Source organism: Ursus americanus, chromosome 2, assembly GCF_024610735.1.
Source record: "Ursus americanus isolate L20-20 chromosome 2, mUrsAme1.1.p, whole genome shotgun sequence".
Taxonomy (NCBI): domain Eukaryota; kingdom Metazoa; phylum Chordata; class Mammalia; order Carnivora; family Ursidae; genus Ursus; species Ursus americanus.
This window is the reverse complement of record NC_142128.1, coordinates 42,248,520-42,276,419: the sequence shown is the minus strand read 5'-3', so window position 1 is coordinate 42,276,419 and position 27,900 is coordinate 42,248,520. Positions and strand designations below refer to the sequence as shown.

Below are 27,900 nucleotides of genomic sequence, written 5' to 3'. Positions count from 1 at the left end.
TGGGAAAGAGAGCCAGTGGGGGGCAGGGTACAGTGCTAGCCTTTGTTTGGGTCCTGAAGAGAACACCCAGCACGGGGCCAGTAGAGAGGGGAGACAGGAGGTGAGGGAATGGTGGAGTGAGGAGAATGCTGGGGTCTTCCGGGGAACCCCCACACACGGGTGTGCACAGAGCGCTGTTTGTCATATTGGGGAAGGGTGTGGCCAGGATGGGGGTGGCCGTACGGTCTCTCCATAAATTCAGTCCGCCAAGAGTGGACACCACCTGCGGCCGTGGGGAAGGGGAGCGGGGACGGCAGAGACAGCGGAGACAGCAGCTATGGGATTAGGAGCAGCATGGCGGGTCGCGACGGAGGGACGAGGAAAGGGCTGCGGGGCTGGTTCTGAGTGGGCAGCTGACAGGGCAGAAGAGGTGGACTGCCACCGCCCCGCAAACCCGGCGCTGCTCCTCGCTGGGGCCCTCCGGCTGCCGCTCCCTTCCACTCCGTGGCCCCCCCTGCAGTATTCTACTCCGACGGAAACAGCACCATTCGTGAGCTTCGTCTTTTTAATAAAAAATAAATTGTCTGTGACAAGCGGTTTTCTGAATCCCAAAATAAAGGAAAGGGGAGAGGAGAGAGATCAAGAGGTCAGCCAGAGTAGAGGAGGGAACAAGGCTCAGATTGCCCCTGTCCTTCCAGCCACAGCAGGGAGCTGAAGCAAGAAGGAAGGTGGCCAGACCTCCAGAAAGACTTCCGGGGCGTCAGCGGTACACAGCTGACAAGGGGAGCAGGAGGAGGCAGCTCCCAGCAGGGCCCCGGGAGAGCAGAGCCTTGGTGTCCGTGGTGCTGCTGCCCCCAGGGGTCTCCAGGCCGCGGTGTGCTGTCTGGTTTGTAACCACAGGGGCCTGGAACAGTCGTGTGTTTTAGGGGCTCCTGGAACAGTAGTTTCTGGAGGATCTTGGAATGGCCAGAGCTGAAGGATCCGCTCTAGGTCTTCTTATCCGGTCAAGGTCCGGGACAGCCCGTTGGAGAGCCCATGGATGCAGCAGAGGGGAGGCCCCCAGGGGGTCAGGCCGCTGTGTCCAGCCCCGCTGAGGGCCGTGGTGGCATGGCAGGAAGGTGGTGTTTTGTGCTCCTCCCCTGTCCTCAGGGCTGCACTGCCCCAGTCCCCCCAGCCAGCATGGCCGGGCGCCCCGCCCTATCCTACATAGCCCCAGCCTGGGCCCAGAGTTCAAGCCATCTCAGTGCCCAGGCGGCTGCTGTCAGCGTCCACATCACTGGCGGAGGTCCTGTGTTCCTTGGGAGGCTGGAGGTGCTGGTCCCGGCTCAGGGGGGCCTTCTCCCCCGGGGGCAGGGTCCCGCAGCCCTGCACCTTGCCCCGGGCTCGGAGAGCCCCCAGTGGGGAGGCAAGGAGGAGGAGGAGGGCTCCTGAAAGCACTAAGGCCAGGAGCACAGTGACTGTGAGGAAGTGGGGCCAGTAGGACCGCTGGCCAGCCAGAGCGGCCCCGCCACCAACCCTGGTCAGTGGGGCCTCCACATGCTCCCGGGGAATGCCCGCCAGCTCGGGGTCCAGGGCCAGGGGCTGATCCTGGCTGTGCACCCAGTAGGAGACCACAGGGTATGAGAAGCCCTTCTCCGTGGCCCAGCACTGGTACAGGCCCCCCACCCCCCCCTGAAGCAGCAGCACCAGAGAGCCGTTGTAGACCGCCGAAGAGGCTTCTGGGATCTTGGCTGTGCCGTGACTCCAGCGGTAAGAGGCCAGGGCCGAGAGGTGGGGGCAGGGGAGCTCCAGGATGGAGTTGGGGACAGCCAGGACTTCTTTAACTGGAGAGGAAGGAAGGGGAAATGGTTCAGGGAGGGGGGCAGGAGGGCAGGAAGTCTCCTGACATTTGGACCCTGACCCCCCTCCAGCTTCCAGTTCTGCTCCCAAACTCAACTCTGACCCCTCGTCTCTCCAGTCTGGACCCCAGACCAACCTTGGTCCATCGGACTCCAACTCTGACACCAAAACAGACTTCAGCCTCAATCCTGAATCCCAGCTTGGAATTCCTATCCTCCCTCCCAAAGCCAGGACTCAAATCCGTCCCAGGTCTGGGTGTCCAGCTCTCAACCCGGGCAGGCGCTGGGGGAACACCCACGTGAGCCTTCCCCCCACCCCCTGGTTCCACACTCACTGATTTGGGGGCGGCTCTGAGGCTGGTGGCTCCTGCCCACGGGGCCAGTGGCGCATGCCCACCCTGGATTCCCTCGCTCTGTGTCCTGTCTCCAGGACTTCCTGAGAAGACAGGGAAAGCAAACCTCAAACCTTGAAACAGACCGAAGTGGGAAGAGTTGGGGGCGATGGGGGGCAGGGCAGAGAAGAGGCAGGTAAACACAGGCGGGCTGGGGCAGCTTCCAGACTGCTCTCTGTAACCCAATCCCAGGGGAGCCTCTGCCACAGGAGGGAGATTCTGGGAGGGACAGTGCTGGTCGCCCCTGGAGAGAGGAAGAGCCCCACATGTTGGGTAAGAAGGTCCCGGTGGGCCCGCCTCCACTGCAGGCCAGGACGGGCACTCACGGGATGGGGGTGGGCAGGAGGCGGCAGGTTCCAGACTCAGGGTCCCAGGCACAGTGGGGGTCCTGGGCAAGGACACAGTCCACACAGCTCTCATAGACACTACAGTTGGCTCGGGGAACCCTCCAGATGCCCCCTGAGAAGCCCGCAAACACTGCGCCCTGGAAAAGAGAGGGAGAGTGACCTCTCCACACCCAGTAAGGACCCAGCACCAAGCCCCGCCTCATCAGAGGGCCCCTTGTCACCTGCTCAGGGGCCAGCAGCAGGTTGCGGACAGGTTCAGGGTCGGGGAACAGCTGGATCTCCTCCACCAGATGAGCACTGCTGTCCCCACTGACCACAGCCTTGTGGAGGGCCCCCGTGGCTATGGAGAGACAGAGAGCAGAGACTGTCACCTCCTGCACGGACCCCTCGCACGCGCTCGGCCTCTGACTCCAGACTCACTCCTTCAGAAAGAACCACACGCAGACTCAGGTTGGGCAGGCCGTTCCCTCTACACCGTGGAGCTGACAGGAATTGTGTGATAAGTGGCTTGGAACCCCATTGCTCCTCTGTCTTTCCTTTGCAAGAACCCAGCCCACTCCTCCACGGACTTGGGGCAGGGGACAGCAGAGTGCTTCTGTAGAAACGCCATCAGCATCCACCCTCACCTCCAAGTGTCCCCTATCCAAGGCGCGGCAGTGAGGTCCGCACTCACCACCCTGTTCGAAACTGCCACCTCTCCAGCCGGCATTCGGGGTCCGCCCTCCCTCAGAATCAACTTCTAATCTCCTCACACTAAGTCCTCGGCTCCTGTGCTACGCTCACTGTCTCCGTGCACCCGCAGGCCCTACGCTCACTGTCTCCGTGCACCCACAGGCACCGAGATTTGACGGTTGCTCTCTGCTGCAACGCACCACGTGCGCAGCAGACACAGTGGCTGGAAACATGTCCTGGAAGGATCGGCGCACCTGTGGCTTTCTCGGAAGCTCAAGGTCATTCACCCCCATCAGGCCCTCAGTACCCATGTCTGGCCATCTTCCACACTCCCTCGCTGACCCTCTCTCCTTTCCACCATGACTTTTAAATCTACCCCTTTCTCCTCACACCTCTCCTCTTTCCACCCCGTCATTCCCAGCCCGAAACCCTGTGTCCGTCTCCTGCACGAACACGAAAGCCTGCCCAAAACAGCTGCCTCTGCTTCCTGCCGGACACCCACCCAGCCGTACGGTCTTCTATTCCTTCACCCCCATCCCAGCGTGGGGGCTGCCCCCCACCTATGTCCTGGACTCTGGTTTCCCGCTACCTCTGCAACTTCCCCTGCCAGCTCCTGGCCTGCCCATTTCTTCACCGTCCGCCTCTCTCCTGGAGCCTGAGGACCTTCCCATCTTAAAAAAAAAAAAAAAAAAAAAAAAAGCATGCTGGGGGGACCCCACCTCTTCCTCAAGTCATCCCCTCCCCGCTTCCCCTCCACAGCCAACTTCCTGAAGGAGTGCCCCCACCCTGGCTGCTCCCAGCCGCCCACCACCTGCCCATTCTTCACAGCTCTAACGTGGCTCTAACGTGGCTTCTCTGGGAGACAAACAGCTCCTGCTAAGGCCACCAAAGTCCCCTGTGTTCCTGTGCCCATCTCCCCCTCCAGACTCAAAGCTCAGAAAGGATGGAGACTGGCTGTTGGGTAACCCCACTGTATTCTTAGAGCCTAGCAGGGCACCAGGCACATAGTAGGTGCTCAGGAAGCATCTGTGGAATGAAAGCGTGAGTGAACGAAGCCCGAGGTTTCCCTCCGCACCCTGAGCGGCCGTCCTCGCTTCGTCACGGTGGGACATCTGGAGCCCTTTACTCACCGGTGCCCAGGTACAGGACCAGGTGGCCGTGCCCATCAACGCCCTGGGCTATCTCCACCGCAAGCCTCGTGTACTCCACGCCAGACTTCACCAGCAGGGGTGTCCCCACCACCTGCTCATCCATCAGGAAATGGTCCTTCATGAAGGTCAAGGCTTTATCAGAGGAGGGGCCCACGGAGCACTGAAGGGGGAAGGAGACGCGTCGGGTCAGCGCCGTCTCCCGCAAGCTCAGCACGGGCTGTCCCCACACACACTGGTCCGGCCCGCCGGGCCCCCCTCAAGGCACCGCTCATCTCAGGAGGCGCTTGAAGCTCTGGGGCTGCCTGGGATTCCAGGCTCTGCACACAGGCCCACGTACCAGCAGCTTGCCGTGCGGAGGAGAAGGGCAAGGACGAGGAGAATAATCAGAACAGTGCATGACATCAGTAAGAACTCAGGAAATGTTCGCTCTTGTCGCTCTCCCGTCCTTGGTGCCTGCGCCAGGGGTGCCTGGCAGCCGCGGGCAGTAGGATGGGGGCGATGCACGCACGTCAGTAGACCCAGGCTTGCTCAGCACAAGCCCCGGCACACAGTTGGTGCCCAATAAATGTTTGCTGAGTCAGTGACTGAATGACGGATGTCACAAAAAGGGGTGGTGTCACATGAACCAGCTGCAAGAGTCTGGCGGAGCCCCTTCTCCATTCTGGGCCTCCTTTTTCTCACCATAAAACGGGGGGGGGGGCAGTGGACAGGGGGTGGGCTGGTTGTTCTCTGAAGGCCCTGCCGACACCAGCGTGCTGTGTCCTGATCTCGGTCAGGATCCTTGTCCTCCACACCGCAGGGCGCTATCTCAGGGCCAGCCCCACTCCGCCACTGTGTCCTCAAACAAGTTACTCGCCCCCCCCGCCACGTGAGCTCCCATTTCCTCATCGGCCACGTGAGGTAATAACATCTGTATTTCATTCTGATGCCAGAATGAGCACGTGCACCTGCCCTCACTTCCTCCCCCCAGAGAGGGGGGCATGGCAGGGGGCGGGGAGCAAAGGCAGCCACAGGGGAGGGCTGGAAAGCAAATGAACAAACCTGGTAAAAGATTTAGCAGGAAAAAGAAAAGAAAAGAATCTTCTTAAGCCAGCCCCGGGGTAGCCAAAACTATCTGATTCACATGGCAGAATTCCTAAAAACATGAAGAGCGGCCTGGCCACCTCTGGAAGTGGGAAGGGCAGGGCTGCGTCAGGAGAGGTCTGGAAGTCTGTGCTGGGGCAGGCTGGGCTCCCGCACCTCTGCACAGGGTGGGGGGGGGCCCTGCAGGGCCTGGCCCAGGACGGGAGGCTCGTTCTCCGGAGACCGGAAGCAGCGGGCACAGCGCGGAAAGCAGGGGGTGAAGGCGCAGTGCATGTGGGGACGCGTTCCCCTCCCCCCTCCGGCCCCCCAGTGCCAACAGCCGGGCCGTCTCCCTCCAAGCACGAGGCTGGAAGAGGGCTCCAAAAACTGACCGGTAAGACCCGATGATACTGACACCGAGGAGCCCCGAGAAAACCGCACAGCCAGGCCACCTTCCGTGGGGCAACAGGGAGCCCACGCCGAGTAGCCACATCCTGGGATGCAGCTTCCAGACAGCCGCACATCCCCACTCTTAAATGTGAGCAGAGAGCCCGGGGCCACCAGAGTCAGTTAAACCATGAACACAAAAGAGACCAAAACAAACCAATGGAAAAAAACAAACAAAAAGCTAAATGAGGGGCGCCTGGGTGGCTCAGTTGGTTAAGTGTCTGCCTTCAGCTCAGGTCATGATCCCAGGGTCCTGGGATCAAATCCCTGCATCGTGCTCCCTGCTCAGTGGGGAGTCTGCTTCTCCCTCTCCCTCTGCCCCCTGCTTGTGCTCGCTCGCTCGCTCTGGCATATACATAAAGAAAATATTAAAAAAAAAAAAAAAGAAGAAGAAGACAACAAGGGAACATACAGATTAAAAGAGACTTAAGAGAACGACAAATCTAAGGGGCGCCTGGCCGTCTCACTCTGTCGAGTGTGCCACTCTTGATCTCGGGGCCATGAGTTCAAGCCACATGTTGGGTGAAGAGATTACTTAAATAAATAAACTTAAAAAAAGAAAGAAAGAAAGAAAAGCTAACCCAAACTTATACATCTTACTTAGATTTTGATTCAAGTAAACTGGATTTTGGGGCATTTGGACGGCTCAATCCGTTAAGCATCTGCCTTGAGCTCAGGTCACGATCCCAGGGTCCTGGGATCAAGCCCCACATTGGGCTTCCCGCTCAGTGGGGAGCCTGCTTCTCTCTCTCTTCCCCAATCATGCTCTCTCTCACTCTCTCTCTCTCTGAAATAAATAAATAAAATATTTTTAAAAAACCAAATAAACTGTATTTTAAACAACTCTTATGACATCTTCGAGACCATTAGAAATTTGAATACTAAATGCATATTAAAGAATTATTCATTTTTATGGTGTGAAGTGGTCCTATGGCTATTTTTTTCAAGCCCTTATCTTTTGGAGATACGAAAATATTTATGGATGATATAGTGGGTTGATTGGTGCCCCCCATACATCTATCTGAAACCTGTGAATGTGATTTTGTTTGCAAAAAGGGTCTTTGTAGATATAATTAAAAATCTTGAGATGAGCTCATTCTGAATTACAATGCACTCCAAATCCAGCGTCCTCATGAGAAGTGAAGGACACATACAGAGGAGGAGGCAAAGGGATGACAAGACTGGAGTGGTTGGGGTGTCGACAAGCCAAGAACACCAAGGAGTGCCAGCTGCCAACAGAAACCGGGGGAGAAGGAGGGACGCATCCTCCCCGAGACCCTCCACCCTGCTGGTGCTCTGGCATCCACCTCCTGGCCTCCAGCCTGCAGAAGGACACGTGTGTGTTGTCTGAAGCCAGGAGGCTTGTGGCCGTTTGTTACGGCAGCCTTACTACACTGATGCAGAGAAGATACCATGTCCGGAATCTGCTCCAAATCACCGGGGGGGGGGGGGGGGCGTGGGCGGAGTATGGCGGAGACAGTTTGCTTGGCTACGCGTCAAGCTGGCTGGTGGGTATACGGAGGTGCCTTACACTACTCTATTTTGTATACATGTGTGACGTTCTCTATAACAGAATATTTTTTCTTTCCATTTTTATTTGATGTTTCCAAATATTTAAGAAGATCAAGATTCATATGTAAATTATCTCAAATGAGACCTTTCAAAGCAATTTAGAGCATATACAGCAATCATCCCCCCTTCAGTTTTGCTGCTTTTATGAAATATTTATTTATTTATTTATGTGAGAGAGAGAGAGAGAGAGAGAGACAGCAGGGGGGGGGGCAAAGGGAGAGGGAGGGAGAGAATCTCAAGCAAAGTCCCCACTGACTGTGGAGCCCAACGCGGGGCTTGATCTCAAGACCCTGAGATCACGACCTGAGCTGAAACCAAGAGTCAGACGCTCAACCGACTGAGCCCCTCAGGGGGCCCCCTGTTTTGCTGCTTTATACAACCGTGTGACCAATGGAAATGGAAAGTGAGTGGCACAAGCCTGGTCAGAAAACGTCACCTGTTAAAATAACAACAAACTATAGTAGAACATTTTTATAAAAGAGATATTCAACGCTCAAAAAGGGGCGTCTGGGTGGCTCAGGCAGTTAGACATCTGCCTTTAGGCCGGTGTCCTGGGATCGAGCCCCGCATCAGGGTCCCTGCCCAGCAGAGAGCTCCTTCTCCTTCTCCCTCTGCTGCTCCCCCTGCTTGTGAGCACGCTCTCTCTGTCTCTGTCTCTGTCTCTCTCTGTCAAATAAATAAATAAAATCTTTTTAAAAAAGCTAAAAAACTAGGAAATTAAATATTTTAGCAAGAATTAAAAATCTGATAGAAGGATTCAAAGATAAAATCGAGATACTCTCCCAGAAAGTAGGACGAAACTGAAGGCTGGGGAAACTGGCCGGGATTGAAAGAGGGAGCGGACGGGTCCAGGAGGCCCAGTAAGAAGTGAGAAAACATCCTAATGTGAGAGTCTGCTCCATGAGGGAAGGGACTTCTGTCGACTTCATTCACTGCTCTGTCCCCCAGAGCTTGGAAGAATGGCAGGCAGCCTCGAAAAATATTTGTTAAATGAAAAGATAATAGGAGGAGATTGTTCAAAGAAACTGCAGACTGAAGGAACTCAACTTCCAGGCTGAAGGGGCAGGTTGGACATCCAGCACAGTAAATGAACAGAGTCCCATCGAAGAGCAATACCGTGAAATTTCAGAACAGCTAGGGACAAAGAAAAGGCACTACGAGATTTCAGTGAGAACGGGGACTTTCAGAGACTTAAGAATCGGAAGAACTCTGAACTTCCATTCCCCGGAAGACAACAGGGCAAGCCTTCAAAGTTTTGCAGGAAGATTGTTTCTAGTCTAGAATCACATGCACATATCAAACTATCAAATGTGAAAGTAGAATAAAGACATTTTCAGACATTGTCTCAAGAAATGTACCTGCCATGTATCTCTTTCCAGGAATCTACGGAGGCTCTGCTAAAATAAGTTGGTAAGGAAAAGGGGCGCCTGGAGGGCTCAGTCGCGAGAGCGTGTGACTCTTAATCTCAGGGTTGTGAGTTTGAGCCACACTGGGTGTAGAGATTACTTAAAAATAAAAATCTTTAAAAAATAGTAAAAAAAAAAAAAAAAGAAAGAAAAGAAAAAAGAGGAAGCCATGGGATGTAAGAAACACGAGAACGTCATGGAGAGATACAAAGGAAATACCCAGAATGACGAGAAGGGAAATTCCAGGATGGCAGCAGCGCCCGGGGCCGAGGGGCCACCGGTCCAGACTGCAGCAGACAGCAAACATCTCCAGGAAGATGAAACCGTTAGAATGCCTAACGGATCTGTCTTCAGAACAGATGCAGATCGCTGAGGAAGAGTCTGGGGTTGAATTAATGATAAGAGCTTAGAAAACAAAGCAAGCCAAAAAAAAAAAAAAAGGGAAAAAGAAAATTAAGAAAGAAAAAGAAGGGGAATAAAAGACAGAAAAAGAGATAATTACTAACCCCAGGGAAATTTTTAAACTATGCAAAAAGGAAAAGTAATCTGGGCCTGCTCCCTGACTCAGCTGTGCATAAGAGTCCTAATATAAATACTGTTCTAACCAAAATCATTATAAAACCATGTTGGGAGATGAGGGGTGGGTGTGCTGGTAAAGCAGTTCTGGGGTGGGGGTCGGGGAGCCCTGACGTGTCATGTTCGCTGACAGCCGTGGCACGTACTCCCACCATGGCTGGTCTCAGGCCAGCAGCATCATGTCAGCACACACGAATCTGGAAAGAGATGCCCCAAAACAGTTCCTGCTGGTTGCTACAGGCCAGCTCCAGCACATATATAATTGGGTGGGGGTGGGGGGCACAGGTGAATCCTCACCATTCAGAATGGGAATTCAATAGCTCCTGCCCGAAACGGAAACATCCAGAGTAGCAATAAAAGTAGTAATAAAAGGGTGTTAGAGATTTGGAGATAAATACAAAAAGCATCAGCTAAAAGAGTTGAAGGTGCTTGTCCCTGTAGAGAGGGTAAAGTGTAGGACAGGGCCTCGGGCTGGTTTTGGTTACTAACTGCGCAGATCTGTGGGATTCTGTAAATGGTGGTCATACGCAACTCTGATGGAAATACAAAAGTTAAGTAAGAAATGCAGAAGAAGCTGCCCAGGCAGTCCTCGCCCAGCCCATGCCCTTGTTTCCCCAGTGATACACCCAGGTACTTGACATGCACTTAGCGGAGGGGGGCTTCTCTGTGTGCAGGATGGGCTGGACACGCGTGGAATGTGGGCCACCGGAGCACATGTGTATCTGAGCAGACAGGACTGGCTAGGGCAGGGAGCACTAACATTTACTGGACATTTATTGTGCCGTGACAGGTACTCTGATATGTGGGGTATGTGTGTATCAGTGGGGGCGGAGTGTTGCTCAGTGTTGGGGGTGGTACTCACGCTGCCTGGCCGGGGACTGATCTCAGGGACCCCATAAGTAGTCCAACGTGAAGTCTCTTTGTTCAACTCCTTGTACTTCCCCTCAAAGACACGCTTGATGTCCTTGAGGGAGAAGGCACAGACAGCAGAGCTCCTGGTCCCACCGATCTGCCTGGGGACAGCCAGAGGGGACATGGTCATCTCCTCTGCTCTACCATGAAATTTCCCCTCCAGCCCTAGCCCCCCCTTGTGAAAAGGCCCGGGAGGGCAGGAGTGTGGAGGGCTGGGTTGGCCTACTGCTACGTACTTTTCCCCCAGCTGTGGTGATAAGGGCTAGGAGAGCCCCTGACTCTGGCCCGTCTTAGGATTATCCTTAAGGACAATTAATTGGGGCTCGGGCCTTGGGGCAGCTCCTGCCTGTCTTGACCAGGCAGGACTGTAGCCATAGGAGGGGCAGTGTAACCAGCTCCGACAGGCTCCAGATGATGCCCTGCTCCTTTGGGCCCCCTGGATTCCTGACCCTCAGACAACCAACCAGAGCCTATGAGGCTACTTTTATTCCTTCAGCCCTGGTCTGTGGAGACAGGTTTCTCTTGTTCTCTTTAACCTGATTGTGGCACACACCATGTTCTCCATTATAGATGCCACTGATACCAGCCCCTGCTTACAGCAGATCTTTGGTACCTGACACATTGTCAGCAGACACCTGAACACTGTGGGGCCAGATTACAGCCAATCAATGAACTTTTCTCAGCCTCCACGCCATGACTATTTTTATCTTAGTGACACTGATGGTGTTCCCCTCTTTGCTCTGGCCATTGGGAAGCTCAGAGCTAAATTGCAACCAGCAACCCAACACTGAATAAATGACAAACATTTGTGATGTGCTGACCCTATTCCTGCCTCTTACTCTCCTTTTACTCCCATTTCCTTATCTGTTTGACTTAATCTGATCTCAATGTTTGCCTTCCATAAGCTGCCTTCTATCGGCGGATATAAAGGAGTAAGCTTTATTTTTCCCATCTACACGAAGGTCATAAGTCAGATTCCTGGGACGTGGTGACGGTCACATGAATTCCTAGGGGAAGTGCCTGGACTGAACGCTCTGGGACCCATGACCCGTGTGCAGCCCCCGCGTCCCCGCCGCGCTGCTCACCACTGAGAGCTGAAGGTCGCGTAGACGCGGGGCTCAGCGGAGGCAGCTGAGGGCAGCAGGACGGCGTGGCGGATGACGTTGAAGGGCAGCTGCCCGGGCTGCGTGCACAGCAGCTGGGCCTTCAGGAAGGTGGTCCACTTCTTCTGCAGCAGCTTGTCCCCGCCCACGTCGTTCTGGGACCCAGGGGCGGAGTCAGGGACGCTCCTCCCGCCGCTCCCGCCCCGCTCCCATTGGGCCCTGGGCGCTCGGCCGCGCCTCTGCCACCTCCCCATTGGCTCCCCCATGGCCAGCCCCGCCCCCCGGCCCTGGCCGCGGACCTTGCACACTCTGGCCACCCGCGAAGTGTGGAGCTTCTCGAAGAACTCGAACTCGCTAGCTGTCTCCTCGAAGAAGAAGTAGACGAACTGGGTCGAAGGGATGGCTGCCACGAAGGAGGCGTCCGCTGCGGGGCGGGACACATAGGCTTAGGGTTGGGACACCCTGGGGCTGGTTCTGCAACCGCTGGCCGGCAGACGGGATGCCCCGCGGCTAGCGGGGGGTGGCCCTGGGGGCGCCTGGTCCTGTCGCTTCACGGGGGCGGGAACTGCACCCCCCGCCCCGAACAGGGCCGCCTGGCACAGAACGGGCTCTGCACGGAGGACGGCGGAGTGCGGGAACCCCGGCTCTCGGGCCGGGTCTCCGTGCTAGGGGCAGGGCCAGACCTGTGCTGGGGGCTCGGGTCCTTACGCTGCAGCCAGCGGAGGAAATTGTCGGTCTTGAGGACGGGCTGGGGTCCCAGCGTGCGGATCAGGATGGGCTCGCTGCCCAGGAAGTTGTTCATGGTGCCAGAATAGAGCATCCCATCTAGGAGAGAGGGCGGGAGGCCTCCTCGTTGGGGGGTGCCTCTGTCCTCCTCAGACCTGCCTCTGACTCGGGTCAGCACCCACGTCGGTCTCCAGCCCCCTTCCTCTGCCCTCCACCTTCCTGTGGCGCCCCTAGCCCAGCCGGCAGCCCCCACTGAGCGCCACGGTTGAGGAACCCTGGGGCAGGGAAGAGCCACCCCTCCTGCCCTTCTGCGTGCTGGCCTCTTCCAGCCTTTCTCTGGCTGCTCCCTCCCACACCCAGCTGAACCACCTGCCTAACAGAATCCCTCTCTCTTCCCTAAAGGTGGCTGTGGGTTCTGCTTCCACACCTCAGTCCCACCCTTCTCTTCCTGGAACATCTTCCCTGCACATCTACCTATCGTTCAAGGCCCCACTCAAAAACCAAAGGCCACCTCGCCCAGGAAGCTGGGGAGGGGGGGGTCTGTCATGATTTGTGTCTGGGACGGCACAGACGGTGATTTCTCTGTAACCTCCACAGAACAAATGGCCAAACCTCGGGCCTCCTCTCTGCCCAAGACCCTTCCCAGGCCCTCTTGCCTATGTGAACCTCTCTCTACCGACCTCCCTCACATCCTTTGTGGCAACTTGAGCAGGAGCCGGTGGTTGGGTGCCGAGTCTCCCTCTGGTCTGGTGCTCAGAGGCTCCTGGCTTCCCCTCCCTCTGTCCCCTGCCTTTCAGGAACTGTCAGCTTCCATATTTCACAGAACGACCCAGAAAAGCGGATGCTGGGAACCCGATACTCACCTGCCAAGACAGCCGTGTGCTTATGGGCAGGGTCAAAAGGGCTTTGGCCTTTTCCCTCCACAACCTTGTCCTCGGAGATGGGCAACAGGTAGGAATCTCGGAGTTCCTAAAGGGGGGGAGAGGCTGGGGGCCAGAACGCCAGAGTCTCATGTCTGGGAAATGAGGGGCGTGAGGGAGGGAGAGGGGCGTGGAGGGGAACTGGGGCCAGGAAGCTCACAAGGGTCCCGCATCCGGAAGATCAGGGTTTTCCAGAGCTACAGAGGTTGGGCTGGGAGTAGGTGTGAGAAGGGGTGCCTTGGGTGTGCGCACTGGGTGCCCCGGAACTCACAATGAAGGTACAAGCAGGGCTGAAGGCGAAGGTGCCGCAGCCGTACAGGTGGGTGGCGTTGAAAGAGACCAGGACACGGATAAAGTTGAAGCACTGTGTCTGGGAAGACAGAGAATCCAGGTGTCCGGCCACTTGCCCCACACACCCGAGCCTCACGGGCTGCCCCCCTTCCCGGGGTGGGGGGGAGGGCCCAGAATTGCTGCGGCGGCCTCTGGACGTCCTCACAGAACGTGATGCAGGCAGTGACCATGGAAAGAAGCCTCCTCCGCTGCCTGCCCAACCTGACGTCATCCAGTGCCGGCCTGAGGGTGCGGGTTCCGCACCCAGAGCCCCTAAACCCCCACCTCCACTTACCTCATTGCTCTTCTTCTTAAAGGCACATTCGGTCTTTTTTCGGTCGCTGGCCGGCCACGGTATCTGCAGTGGGGGTCGGGAGGGAGAGGATGTGAGGTCTTCTGCTCTACTCTGACCACTGTCCTCTCCTTGGGCCTGGTGGGAAGCCGCCAGCAGGCACGGTGCTCAGTGACATGCTGCTGAGCCACGGTAACGTCAGTCTGCGACCATGGCTGCGACTCTGAGGGTCCGGGCGTGCAGGAGCCGCAGCTCTATGGGAGAATGCGCCCTCCGGAGCCAGACCTGAGTTCGAATCCAGACCCAGCCGCTTACTGGTTGAGAGGTCCTGGCCAATTGCACAAGCTTCCGGAGGGCACAACCAGGAGCATTTTTAAAGCACCTTAATGCAGTGCATGCTACATAGACCAGCGGGTGACAAAACCACATGTTTCCTGGGGAAATTGTTTAAAATGGCAGTTCCTGGCTCACACCTCAGAGAATCTGCATTTTCAGCCAGCATCCCATACGCGCGGGTGGCCCGCAGACCACACACTGAGAGACACGACGACAAGGGAGATGCTCAGTAATTACTACCCCCCTCCTTTCCTTCCTCCCCCTTTCTTCCTCACATTATTCCCACCAGTAGGATGACTACCATTTAATACAGAAGCTTCAGTGATTTCCACCAGTGGGTGGCTATCATATTATTGATATAATTTGAGTTCATGTTTCTGTCCTGTGTCAGTGATTTCCGTATCAGCCATTTTAGCAAATTAATATTATTCCACCGGGATGTGTGATACCAGCAAGTAGTGAGGCCACTATGGTATTTCTTATCTGCTCTACGGACTAGATACAACGTAGCAGGAGCTGCTGATTCCCGCCTCTTAGAGCTGACAGCGCTTGGGCAGCGAGTCATGCGAGGGCAGGCCAGCTCGGAGCAGCGGCAGCAACCCCCCCCAGCAGGCACCACCCCCCCCCAGGTGCGCACCCTCCGTCCCCACCTCCTCACCATGTTCTTCAGCTTTGGCACCCCTGGGTCCTGGATATCCAAGGCCAGAATGGCCTCTCGAGCCCCCACGTAGAGAGTGCCTCCGTCACCACTCAAGAGCAGAGTGTCAAAATCCTGGAGGCCCTTCTGGTGGAAGAGGCTGAGAGCCCTGCGCCCGTCACCTGTTGGGAAGTGATGAGAAGGGCTGACCTGACCGATGAGGCATGGGTGGGCGGGCAGCTGATTTGGGAGGTCAAGATGGGGGAGGGGAGGGGTTGGCAGAGTGTGCTCCCCCAGCCTTGGCCGCGGGACCCACTGTCCATCAGCAGCTCCCCTTCAGCCACCCCCACCCCCACCCCCACCCCCCGCTGGCGGGATAGGAGCTTTGTGTTGAGCCCGCAGTGGAGGAAAGAGGCAGCCAGAGACAGCATAATGACAGCCTGGGATTGGGGGAAGGTGGCCTGCACCCAAGAGGCAGACAAAGGGACAGGAAATAGAGGCACATGGACACTCTTCCAGGCCTGGGGGGCTATGGGGGCAGGGGGAGGATGTGCTGGTCCTCCCCCAGGGAGGAGCAGGGGGAGCAGAAAGCAGACAGACAGACAGGAAGATACTGGGAGCCACAGACAGGTCCGCGCGTCCAGGCAGCTGTGGGTTGTACGGTCACACTCACCCACCCCCCTTCCCCTCCTCTAGCAGGAAACTTTGACCACTAGAACCACTGCCATAGGCTGAGCAGAGGGGACACAGATGTCTTCAAAGGACCCCGTGGGCATGCCTGGATGTCACCTGGGCGGGGGAGGTGAGGTGGTTCCGGGAGGGGCTGTGGGTGCGCTCCTGTCCCGCTGGGGACAAGCTGCTCCGTCCTTTCGTGGGCACATTTGCACCTCAGCCCTAGTTAGGGGACCGCCCAGCTAAGCGTTACCTTTGGAAGCTCTAACAATCTCAGGACCGAAAGGAGAAGCTGGCAGGTGCTGCAAGGGGTGGCCTCCCCCAGAGCTGTGTGAGCCCCTCGCTCACTAAACTGACCACCCTTAGCACTGCTGGCTGCTCCTCTGTCTCCCCCCTCAGGCCTGTGAGGCCCTGAGCAGGGTTGAGTCTTGTCTTTGTTGGTAATTCCAGCACCCAACACAGATGATCAGGAGACCCTGTGCCCACACCCCTGCAGGGCCCAAGTCCTCCCCTGAGCCTTCTTCCCGGACATGGGAGGGCCAGCGGCCCCCACAGCCTCAGCAAGAAACCAGCCGACAGCGTCCCAGGGACTATACCCCAGGGGGCGGCCCCGATTCTCTGACTCCTGTTGTCCACGGTACTGGACACGGTGTGGTCCAGCATGTTCCGTGTGGTTGTCCTGTGCCTGCCATGTCCTGGGCCTCCAGGTCCACAGATGACCTTCTAGCACCGGCCGTGGCTTTGGAGGTGCGTGGGGGCATAAAAGCAGTTAGGGGTCTGAAGTGCCCAGCTTGATGCCCACGCCGAGTAAGGAAGGAAAGGAAAATCACCGCCTCCGACAACCCCCCGCCTCTCCCTTCCCTCAGTCTTTCACCACACAGTTTCTTCACTCCTTCCTCAGTCTCTGGCGCCCCGACACCCGAGACTGCGATCTCCTCATGTCCCTCTTCTCCCCCTCTGCCTCGGTCTCTCCTTCCTCCGCCCCTCCCGCTCAGCGGTGGCCAGCACCGGGCCCCAGACACTCACCTGCACGGTACGTGATCCTGGGCAGGGGCTCCTGCCCACCACCCCTTGCAGTCAGCGGCAGAGCCAGAAACAGCTGGGAGAGGAGAAGGCCCAGGAGGCTCCAGGGGTCCTGGCCCGGGGCGAGGAGGGCCATGCTCGGCGGGAGGCTGTCACCAGATGGCTCTGGGGAAACAGGCACCAGGCACTCTCTGGGTGAGCCGTCCTCACCACATCCCCCCCAGGGACCAATGGGAGAGCCCCAGGCAGCAGAAGTGGGGGTGGGGGTTGGGGTGCCGGGGAGGGGACAGTTTCCTCTGCAGAGTGCCCTCAGAGTCTCACTTCCATCACCCCCAGGCGCCAGCCAGCTGCCTCGCGCTCCCCTCTGGGTCGGAGACCTACCATCAGGCCTGTCCTTCTGATCTCTGGCCACCACTGGCCCCGCTCTGCCTTTTCTCTGGGGAGTCCTTCTTGCTGTCTACTCCTTTCCTTTCCTTCCCCACAGCCCAGAACCCAAACTACAGCCTGGCCCCGGGAAGGGGACTTTCTGGGGAGCAGATTCCTGCCCTTAACACGCAGGTTAATCGGACCCATCTCTGCCAGCACTTTCAGATCCATGGATACCCTGGTGCCCCACCCTCACCCCTGCACTCGGATGACCCAGGCGGGCCTGAGTCGGCCTGCTCTGACCTCTCCCCTCGCCCCAGCTGGGTGCATGTCTTTGATGCCCAGGCCTACCTGGGCCTCTCCTTGCAAGGAGGCGATAAGGGGCCAGGCAGGCTCCCAGCACTGCCCAGAGCCTCTGCAGTTGCCCCGCTCCCTGGGCTCTGTCTCCCTGGGTCGCAGCATCCCTGTCGCCAGGACCGTCAACCCCCAGCCACCCGCCTCATCCCACATACCCTTGAGCCACAGTGTAGACCCCCGGGGGGCCGGACTCTTGCGTAGAGGGGGTTCCCAAGCCCCAGAGGCAGGGGACGGAGGGCTCAGCCCGGCTGGGCCGGGAGCGCGGCCCTCCAGGTACCCATAGTGCCAGAGCCAGCACTGGGAGCTCTGGAAAACCAGAATTTCCACCTCTCGAGTCCTGACAGATCCCTGGCCTGGGCGGAAGTGGGGGTGGGGTGGGGCGGGCAATGAAAGGAGACTCGCCTTGGTCTCCCCTCCTCTCTCTCTCCGTCCATCCAGAAAGTTGAAAAGGCCAGAAAGTTTCTGGGTCATGTCAGCCACCCCTCTGCCCTCCGTCATGCCACATCCCGTCTAACCAGCCCAGGAGTGACTTCTCTTGCTCAAGACACCGTCTTCTCTGTTCCTCTTTTGGCTCACCCACAAGACGAGGTCTCTTCACTGCTATGGACTCGGCAGTGCCTGCAGTGGTCTAACCTCCAAGCCTCCACTTCCAGCTGGGCCGCCGTCCTGGAAGACTGCAGCAGCTGCCTTAGGCTCTCGCCCGTGGCTGTGCTGACCAAATCCCTCCCGCAGCCTGGTCTCCGTCAGTCCCCGGGCAGCAGCAGGCCAGGCGGAGGCCCGGAACGTGTCCCATCTGAGCTCACACCTCTGGGACACGCCGCTGAGGCACCCAACGCGCCAGTGGTGGCTGCTCGCCTACCCCCAGAGGCCCCAGGGGGGAGCCTCATAATGCAGGGTTAATGAGGCATCTACATCGAGGGCTCACAACCTATAAAGTGGGTAGTTTCCGGCCCACTCAGCCCAAGACTGGCTGGCTGCTGGTTTAAGAGCACAGCCATCCCAGGGCTAACCTGACTCCAAACGGCGACCCAACTCCTCAGACGCCCGTTCCTCAGGCAGGGAGTCCTTCCTGTCCTGCCATCCCTCTGGCTACCGTGCAGCCCAGGTCCCTCCCTAGAATTCCCTGTCAGGGCCCCTCACCCTCTTTCCTTGTCCCTCTGCTCCCATTTTCCCTCCATTCCCCTGGGGGTTGGTCTCAGCCAGACGGCTCCTGACCACTGCGTCAGCTCTCCCAGAATTTCACGGAGGCTGGTGGCCAGGTCCTTGGGAGAAGCCGGGGGGGGGGGGGGGGGCCAAGCCACTGGATAAAGTCTTTCAGAAGCTCAGAATCCCGGGAAACTCCCACCTGGACCCCACCTTCTGTGCCTCCCGAACTCCCAGCCCAGATTGGGACCTGCCCTGGCCCTGGGCCTCTCTGCTTGAACAGATTGGCTTATCTAGGTCACAGGGAGGAGTTCTGATGGGGGGGAAGTGGGGGAGGCAGCTCCAGCCCCACGCTCCCAGCCCGACACCCTGGAAGTTTCTTCCTCCTGGAAGTGTTAGATTCAACATGCCGGTCCTAGTTCCTCCTTCCCCAGAGACCCGGGCATTTTCCTTCTGGCCCAGGTCAACTTCTGAGCCCCTCCAGCCACATAAACAGTTTGCATTACTAAGCTTTGGTCCTGGAGAATTTCAGCAGCAAGCCCCACAGTAATCCCATTTCACAGGTGAGGAGAGTGAAGCTCAGGGAGGCTACGAAGGAAGAAGCCAAGTGAGACTCAGATGTGCCTCACTCAAAAACAAATCCCTTGGCCACCCGGTGTCTGGGGGGTGATTACTCCTGTGGCCCTTCCTTAGCTCTGAGCCACTGGCACAGGGAAGACAGCTCCGAGGTGGGGGCAGCAAGCTCTGGCTCTTCTGGGCTGAGAGCGTGTGTCTCAGGGGACTCCTGACCCAAGAGGGAACAGAAACCTCTGCGGCCAAGGGTAGAGGCACGAGCCCCACATCCAGCAGGGCTGTCAAGGTCCTGGGAAGAGCCCGACTTGGGGGGGAAGGGCCCCCTGCCCCGCCACTGGCCCTCTTGCGTGGCAGGCCCCAGACTCAGACTCCGTGTCCCGCAGCCGTTGCCTGCTGTAGCTGGGGACCCGACCGCCAGCTGGTTTCAGGGACACGCGACTTGGGCAGTCACAGGCGCCCACATTCGGAAGGACCCACACGGATCTGATGCTCTCCTGCTGCCCATCCCGAAGGCCTCTGACCTTCTGTGAACGCCGGACCACCCCGCGCTTCCTTTTGCTCCAGGCGGGCCGATGACGTGGCCAGTCCTGCCCACAGCACCGAGCAAGGGCTCCCAGGGCCCCACCTCCCTCCTCCCTGTCCAGATGAAGACACCAAGGCTCAGCAGGGGAAGTCTTGGCGAGTGTTGGAGTGGGGCCACAGTTCAGGTGGGGGGGGTGGTGAGAAGGGGTCAAGCGTTCAGGGACAAGGCCTGAGGAGCCGTGACATTTCATAGCCCCAATGGGGGTCCCCTAGCTCCTCTTTCCCCAGAGTGGGGACCCCCCAAAGCAACAATGCTGAGTCCAACCCTGTTCCCCACCCCAGGGTCCACCTCCTCTGGGGACTCCTCCCCCACGGCCCCTAGATCATATCAAACCGTAGCCCTTCCTGCCAAGCTTTCTGGCCCAGGGTAGAGATCTAGCTGCAGGGGGTTAGAGGTGGGAGGGGAGATGGAGATGTCATTCTCCACCCTACCCCATGCTCACCCCCACCCCTGCACCCCTACCCCGTGCTCACCCCCCTGCACCCCTATCCCATGCTCCCCCCCTCCACCCTGTGCTCACCCAGAGAACTCTGGGGCACTTTGTATCTTCGGTGTTCCAGGGCACATGGATACCTCACTGAGAGCGGCTCCAGGAGTGGGGAGAAAGGCTTTGCCAATGACCTAGCAGGTCCAGCGCCCCCTACCCCCCTCCCTTCCAGCCTCGGGGGCAGCCCCAGAAGAGCACAGTCTTGGGGAACATCAGCTTCCTGGCTCCCCTTCCTCAGTCCCACCTGCCCTGCCCCTTGTTGCCCTCTTTTTATGATCACGAGCAAGTCAAATCAACTTATACTTAGGTGCCGGCTGTGCGTAAGGCGCTAGGGGTGTCCCTAGCTTCTACTCCCCCAGCATCCCCACACCGCTTCTCACCCACACTGTCTCTTAGCCTTCTTGCCACCCGCCCAGCCCGATTCCCCCCTCACCCTTTACCCAGGGCCTCCTACGCTTCCTCCTCCAACCCGACGTGCTGGAAGGCTGAGCTGAGTACCGCACACAATGGCCTGACCCCTTGGTCTGCCCCCTCCTCAGGGCAGAGCCAGCGCCAGACAATGGCCCGCCCCCTCCCTTCGGCTTTCCAGCTCCCTTACCTGGAGCTTGGGGATGGACCGCGCTTCCCTCCCCCTGGAATGCCAGGCAGTTCCTGTCTCTCAGTGCCTCCGTCCCTGCCACACCCCCGCCCCCCATCCTCAACCCCATCCCGCCTCACTGGTCCTCAGTCACCATGGCGACCGCATCTCTAAGTGGGAGGGACTAGAATCTCCCCATATTCCTCCTCCTCCTACCCGTGTCCCCCTGCGCCCCACCTTCTGCGGCTCATGGATCCACATGTGCGGGGGAGGCGGGGCTCCAGATGTGGGGGGGAGGCAGGAGGGGAACACTGGCCCCTGGGGGGGGTCCTTGCTCAGCTCCCTCTCCCCCTGTCAGGCACGCATCACCTCACAGATGTCCCCCAGCTGGGCTCGTGGGTCATATGGGACCAAATTCTCTCTATGGTCAGTTTCTCTGGGTTTCCTTCTTCCTGGGAACTGTATCTATGTAAGGGGGGGGGGACATGCCTGGCTGCCAGCCCGCCGGACCCCATGCAAACTGAGTTTGCCAAGGAGGGGGCAAGGGAACGTACAAATATCTGTACAAATGAGCTGAGACGCAGGGTCTCTGTCACGAAGGCAGAGAAGCTCCCGTCTGCTCTCGGCATCCTGACTCCCCTGGGAAGAGGTCCACTGCCACACTCGGGTTCTGACATTTGTTCCCAAGCCACTGCACCAGAGCCTTCTTCGTCTAGCCCCCCGAGACCTACTGGGAGGAGAAGGGCTATGTTAAGAGGAAGGAGGAGGGCAGACTGCAGAAGGGACTTTCCAAGGGTCTAGACCAGGTGGGGATGAAACAGAGACAAGCCTGAGCTGGAATCTTTCCCACCTCTGAAGGAGCGAGCAGGGGTCTGTCCGGAAGCTTTGACTCTGGGCCTGTGTCGTCTCTCAGCCCCGAACCTGAGCAGTCGACCTGCTCTCCTGTCCCCACTGGGCCTCACTGGTAACATGAGCAGTTGACAAAGCCCCTTCCAGGCTGGCCTCTCTCGCTTGGGGGAGGACTGTAAAACAGGCACCACACGGGCTGGGGGGCGAGAGCCCTGGGTCCCAGGCCGGGCTGCCTCGGACTCGGACTCGCTGTGTGACCCCGGGGCAGTGTGCTTGTTCTCTCTGATTCGCATAGGTAAAATAATGGCCTTCCAGCCTACCTGGGAGCAGTGTGGCTCATTTCTAGACTTAATAGTGCTTCTAAGAAGGAAGAAGTAAGGGTGCTGGTGTCGGCCCCAGGCAGAGCTCTCAGAGGCCAAGTCTGGTTCCCGTTCAGGTCTGGGTTCGGGCAGCGGGGGAGCACTTCCGTCTGGGGAAGCGCCAGTTGGGCACGGCTTGTGCTGAAAGCAGAAGTGGACTGTGAGCAGAGCTCTGTCACCACCCCCACGCCCACCCTTCCTCGCTGCTGGCGGCCCCTTGGCCCTGGGGCCTCAGAGAGTGCCCACTGGTCCAGGCTCTTCTCCCCCTGGATGGGAGCACGTGGCAGCGGGGGAAGACGTGATTGGAAATCAGGGTGGCAGGGAGGGAGGCAGCTGAGCTAGTGGTGTAAGAGGAAGGAAGAGGTCAGACTACAGAAGGACTTCCCGCCTGGGAGTGTCCCTGGGTCTTTCCCCCACTTCCTTCCCTTTTAGGGGACCTGGGTACCGTATATGGAGCAGGGTTGTAAGGGCCACATTTCTGAAGGACTGCAAGGAAGCGAAGTGGAGGAAGCAAACGTCCCCCGCCTCTCCTTCACCCCGGGTTATGCAGGTGGGCTTCCGGGAGCCTCTCCTGGCCTTGCTCTATGGACTCAGAATTCCAGGAAGGAGCTAGGCTGTCCTGGTGAAGCAGCAGGGACCCAGTCTCAGGGACCCAGTCTCAGGCAGTGGCCGTAGCTGTGGTTGGAACTGTGAGGGAGTGAGCTGGACACCCAGTGCCCTGTGTCCCTTTCTTCCGGGTGGAGAAGGAGGGAGAAACTTTCTGCAACCTAATCTCCATCTCTCCTGCTAAAACACAGTTCCATGTCCTCTGGCTTGCCTAGCCTCAGTTTCCCCACCTGTGGGAAGATGGGGTGCCAGGGCCCCACATCTTTAATTGCAGGAGGGGCAGTGGGTGGCTGATGGAGTGTATCACAGGAGGGTCCCAGAGAAATGAGATGGGGGAGTGGAGGGTGAGGAGACGAAGCCATCCTGCCCCCCAGGCTCTGGTCCTCAAGATCCCTGGAGCTGCCCTACCCCCAGTCTGAGGCCGGAGGACCACCCAGAAGGACCCCCTATGTTATCCACTGAAGTTGGCACAGATACTCTATGCCCAGAGTGCTAGGAAACTGGCACCCCACCCTCCCGTCTCCTCCCCCGGGGGACCATGGTCCCCCTTCCCCACCACTTTCCAGCCTTACCCCCAGCCCAGCAGTGGAGACCCTAACCCAGGCGTCCAAGACTTCCAGCGGAGTCTGTACAGGGCAGGGGGCGGAGCAGAGGCAGGCATGGCAGGGGGAGGGGGTGGGGGCCCTGCCAGCCCCCTCCGGTGCCCCAGTTCCCAGGCAGCTCTTAAAGGGACCAAGACGAATTAGCTAGGGACAGCTTAAGGGGTTGGTTGCAGAGGAAAGTGGGTGGTGGGGAGAGGATTAGGTCTGCCAGGGGCAGGAGGGCCACACTAGGGCCTGACACATCCTCTGCTGCCCCGGAAGCCCTCACACTCATCAGTCTAGCCTTTCCCTCATCCCATGTGACCCCCGTGTTGGCCACCCGGTTTCTGGCTACCACCTCCTCGGATCCTGGCCCCCATTCCCCTTGGGCCCCTGCCCACTTCCTCCCCCTCCCCCATATTCGTGCCACCTCAGTCCCCAGCCAGAGCTGCCAGCTGGCACTGACTGGTACTAAGCACGGAGAACCAGCCCAAGGATTGTGAGGGCCTGAGGCTTGGCCCCAGAGGGGGAGGGGAGGCCAGCACCTCCAAGTCACTGGGGCTGGGGGGCAGGAGGCACCTTCCCCTCCAGATCTTTCCCCAAGCCGCGCTCCTCTGCCCTCCGTGGCGGGATAAGGGCACTGCGGTGCTGGGGCTACAAGGAGTCAGGCTCTGGCTCATGCCCTCCCTGTTCTCGCCTGTAGCTTGTTGGGGGGTGGGGGCACGGAAAAGGCAAACGACTTAGTGGGTTACTTGTGGGCACAGAGGGGCCAGGGCAGCCCAGGGAAACAGGCAGATAAGGAGAGGACACAGACACAAAGACTGAAAGAAAGCAGACAGCGAGTCGGCTGGAGGCATGGGCTCTCATCTCTTGGGCTCAACCCCCCTGGCTCCCAGTGCCCACAGCGCAAATGTGAAGTCCTGTGGGTGCACGACAGCTCTACCCCAGTCCTCCTGGACCCAGTCTTTCCCCAGTTCCGGTGTGTACTCAACCTCCTACCTGCAATGGGCCTTCCTCTCATTTCTACCTGATAGAATTTCTCACTCTTTTTTTTTTTTTTAAGATTTTATTTATTTGAGAGTGAGAGAGCACAAGTGGGTGGAGGGGCAGAGGGAGAGGGAGAAGCAGGCTTCCCACCAAGCAGGGAGCCCCATGCAGGGCTCGATCCCAGGACTCCAGGATCATAACCTGAGACAAAGGCAGACGCGTCACCAACTGAGCCCCCAGGTGCCCCCATTTTTTAGTTGTAAACAATCTCCACACCCAACGTGGGCTGAACCCACAGTCCTGAGATCGAGGTGCACGCTCCACTGACTGAGGCAGCCAGGCACCCCTGACAGAGTTCTTCCTGTCCTTCCCTGCCCACCCCAAAAGAACCCCTTCCTCCAGAAAGTCCCTGGGTCCTCCCCCAGGGTTCTGAGTTGCCGCAGCATTTCCTGGGAGTCAGGAGCCCTGGGCTCCACACCAGCGCGCTGGAAGACTTCGGCCCAACCTCTCTCCTCATTGGCCCTGGGTGCTTCGCTTCAGGTGGGAATCTGATCCACTGTCCAGCGGCGGGGAACAGCGGGTCCTTGCCACAGCGCTCGCGCTGAGCGACTCCCTTCTGCGCTTACGAATACTGGCAGAGAATCTGCTCTGGACCCTGGGGATGCGGCTTGACTAAAACAGACCCAACACCTGTCCTTGGGTGCACGTAGTCCGGAACGGAGGACTGAAAGTGAGCAAACAGGCAAATGCAGTGCGCGCTGTGCTGTTAAGTGTCCTGAGGAAAGATAAATCTGGGAGGGTGGCTGCTGAGTGTTAGGGCTCGGGAGGAGGGGGAAGACACTATTTTATAAAACTTTGTCGGGGAGAGCTTTCCTGATGGCACATTTGAACAGGGACCTGGAGAAAGTGAATGAACAAGGTGGCAAATATTTGATGGGAAAAGTGGTCCAGGCGGAAGGGGGGCCCCAGAAGGCGGGCAAGCACTTGGTGGGTTCTGGGAACCGTGCAGCAGCCACGGGCTTGCGCAGAGGGGGCCTGGTGAGGGGTATGAGGTGCCGGGGGTTGTGACGCCGCGCTCCAAGCATCATTCGTGCGTGCTGTTTGGCTCTCCACGGACTGCGTTAGGAAGGCTCTGGAGAGTTTTGAGCAGAGGGCTGCCCCAGCTGTTGAGGGCTCACTGTGCTGCTGTGGGGGGACCAGAGCTCCGGAGCAAGGGCAGGAGGCCAGCTAGGAAACTAACGCCATCACCCACACGACAGGCCACGGCCACCGAGCCGGGAGAGCAGACTGGGCTCCAGATCTATTTTACAGAGCCGACAGAATCTTCTAGGGGACAGAACCAGAATGTGGGCTTCAAGAGGACGAGAGGAGTTAAGAATGAACTCCAGGCTTTAGCCCAAACAGCCGGAGAGAAGGATGGTCACCAGCTGACGTGGAGAGGACGGCGGGCAGCACAGATCAGGGCACGTGGCAGTCGGGCCGTCAGCGCAGACGTGCTAACTGCGGAAGCATTGGGTCCGTGGCTCAGGGCAAAGGAACGAGCTGAAGGTCCACTTGGGAGTCAGCAATGCGTGGGTGGTGTTCAAGGCTGTGAGCCTGGAGGAAGCCCGTCTGGGCCCCATGTAGATGCCAAGGAGCTGAGCCCGGGCACTTGGTCTTCAGGGGGCAGAGAGAAGAGGAAGCCCCAGCAGTGGGGACTGACGGGACCAGAGTGTCATCGTCTGTGACAAGGTCAAGTAGAGACCACCGGGTCAGCCATGGGCAGGGCACAGGGACCCCAGCAAGAGCAGTCTCTTCGGAATGAAGAAGGAAACAGCTCAGCAGCTGAGTGCCAGGAGGGAATTTGAAGAGACAGAAGATGTGACATAATCCTCTGGAGAAAGGGGAGGTGGGGCTAGGGACAGGAGGAGGGGGTGGTGGTGATGGGGGGGGGTGATGCCAGGGAGGTGTGCTCATGAATTTAAAGTCAGACTAGCGGGGCGCCTGGGTGGTCAGTCGGTTAAGCATCTGACTTCTGCTCAGGTCCTGATCTCAGGGTTTGGGGATCCAGCCGCTGGGAGCTCTGCACTCAGCAGGGAGTCTGCTTGTCTCTCTGCCCCTCCCCCTGCTCCTGCTCTCTCTCTCTCTCTCTCAAATAAATAAATAAATCTTAAAAAAATTATAAAGTCAGACTAGTCAGCAGGGGAATCACCAAAACTCCATCATAAGAAATCACCTGAAATACTCAAGGAAAAGGCCGTCTCTACTGCATTATTGATAATCACAAAACTGAGAACTAATCCATCTATCAGAGACGATCGGCAGCATGAGATGTCATCTATCTACTTAGCCATTTTGAAGTATTTTTATATGACAAACATCCTTTATAAAATACTTGCAAAACATACAGCTTAATAGCTAAAGTTGAGAGAGTTTTCTCCCCTAATCTTAAGAACCAATACGAAAACGATAATCTTCCCAATAGAAACAGGAACAAAAATAGAGCATTATTCACTCCGGAAGAAATGCATTAAATAGCTATTATACATGAATGAAGAAACAATTTCAACTTCTTTTCAACATGCAATTCGAAGCAACAAGGAAGTATAATTGTTTTCCTATCCAGTCGGCTAACATTAAAACTGACAGAAATTTCGGGGCGGGAGGGGCTTGGGGAACAGTGAGCTCGGCTGCGGTGAGAACGGTGGGTCTGGTGTCTCTGGAGGATGCTCGGCGGTGTTACCAACGGCCTTGATATACGCATCTGTGACTCAGCTAGTCCTGTCCTGGAATTTATTTCATGGCCATGCCCAGAGATGCCCGCAAAGACATCTGCTCCGGCAAGTCTGATTTGTAAGGAGCTGCAGAACATTGTGGATATACGTATATATTTGAAAATCGGAAACTATACAAAGAGCTCGAAGGCTTCCCCCCACAGCTGATGGCGGTCATCGCGTCATCGTGGGGTAGCGGAAGTGCGGATGAGGAATGTGGCTTTCTTTCCCCTTCCTACACTCTCCGGGTTGGCCAAGTAGCACTTAAATGAACAGCTAGGAAAAGAATCAGCGTTATTTAAAGATAATGTTTATAAACTTAGAAATAACATTGGAAAGTGCTCGTGCATGTTAACTGTGAAAAGCAGAATCAAAATTTAAACCACAGTGAGATCCTAACTATGTAAAGTATGTGTTCAGGGAAAAACATCTAGAAAGAAACCCATCAGTGGTTGCTTCGGGGTGATTGAAAAGGGATGACTTTTTTCCCTTCTTTCTATTTACCTGCGTTTTCAGTTTTAACAGAGTGTTACAATCTGACACTATATATGTGTGTGTGTGTGTGTGTGTGTGTGTGTGTGTGTGTGTGTATTATTTATTTTTTTAATAATCTCTGGCCTGCCAGGTGCGGGGCTGCGCGGCTGCGCGCTGACAGGTACGCACGCGCGCGGAGGCACCTGCTGCGCGAGCTTTCGCGCAGCCGCCTTGGCTCCCGAGGGCCCCTGCCTGGGCGGCGCTCTGGCGCCCTCAGGTGTCCAGCCTGGGAAGTGCACAGGACCGGCCCCTGGCGCCTTGGCCGGCGCGGGAAGGGGGTTCCCACCCACTCCAGGCAGGGGCCGCTTCCTCAAGCGCACAGCCCTCCTTCTCAGCATCTCTTTCCCTGGGGCACCTGGCCGCAGCCCACAGGGGACCCAGCGGGACTTGGGAGGATTTTTTCCAGTTGGTGTCCCCATCATCCTAGGCTGTTCGCGGCAGCTGGACCCCCTTCCCCAGGAACAGACACTTATACTCCAGCATCGCTACTTTTTGTTCAGAGGGGAGCGTGATGTCACAGGAGTGGGGGCCGCCGCCAGAGCGCTCGGATCCTGGCCACCTTCCCGCCGTGTAGCTGTGGGCAGCTAACTCAGAGCCCCCGTTCCCTGGGGCAGAGGGGACAATACCTCTCGAGACTATGAGGGTCCAATGAAATAGGGCGGAGATGCTTTGGAAGCTATGAAGGGCCAGAGAAAGGTTGTTACCAGAGCTCAGGGTCGCTGTTTGGGGCCCCTCCTTTCCCTCCAGGCTCC

At 57.6% G+C, this 27,900-nt stretch overlaps 1 protein-coding gene across 2 annotated transcripts; it reads right to left on the bottom strand.

Annotated features, from left to right (window-relative positions):
- Positions 1-530: 530 nt before the first annotated feature.
- On the bottom strand, positions 531-20,715 carry SEMA4A (semaphorin 4A). Of its 2 annotated transcripts, XM_087855069.1 has the most exons (15): positions 20,501-20,715; positions 16,397-16,558; positions 14,720-14,880; positions 13,729-13,791; positions 13,375-13,473; positions 13,047-13,152; positions 12,166-12,282; positions 11,757-11,881; positions 11,440-11,612; positions 10,305-10,455; positions 4,359-4,539; positions 2,778-2,896; positions 2,536-2,693; positions 2,153-2,253; positions 531-1,802 (listed from the first exon to the last, which is right to left on the bottom strand). In XM_087855069.1, the coding sequence occupies exons 1-15, from the start codon at positions 20,607-20,609 to the stop codon at positions 1,210-1,212; spliced, it is 2,418 nt and encodes an 805-aa protein (XP_087711195.1). In that variant the 5' UTR covers positions 20,610-20,715; the 3' UTR covers positions 531-1,209. The 2 variants fall into 2 exon arrangements, with proteins under 2 accessions (XP_087711195.1, XP_045640082.2); XM_045784126.2 differs by lacking the exon at positions 20,501-20,715 and having other exon boundaries at positions 16,397-16,586.
- Between the last annotated feature and the right edge of the window lie 7,185 nt (positions 20,716-27,900).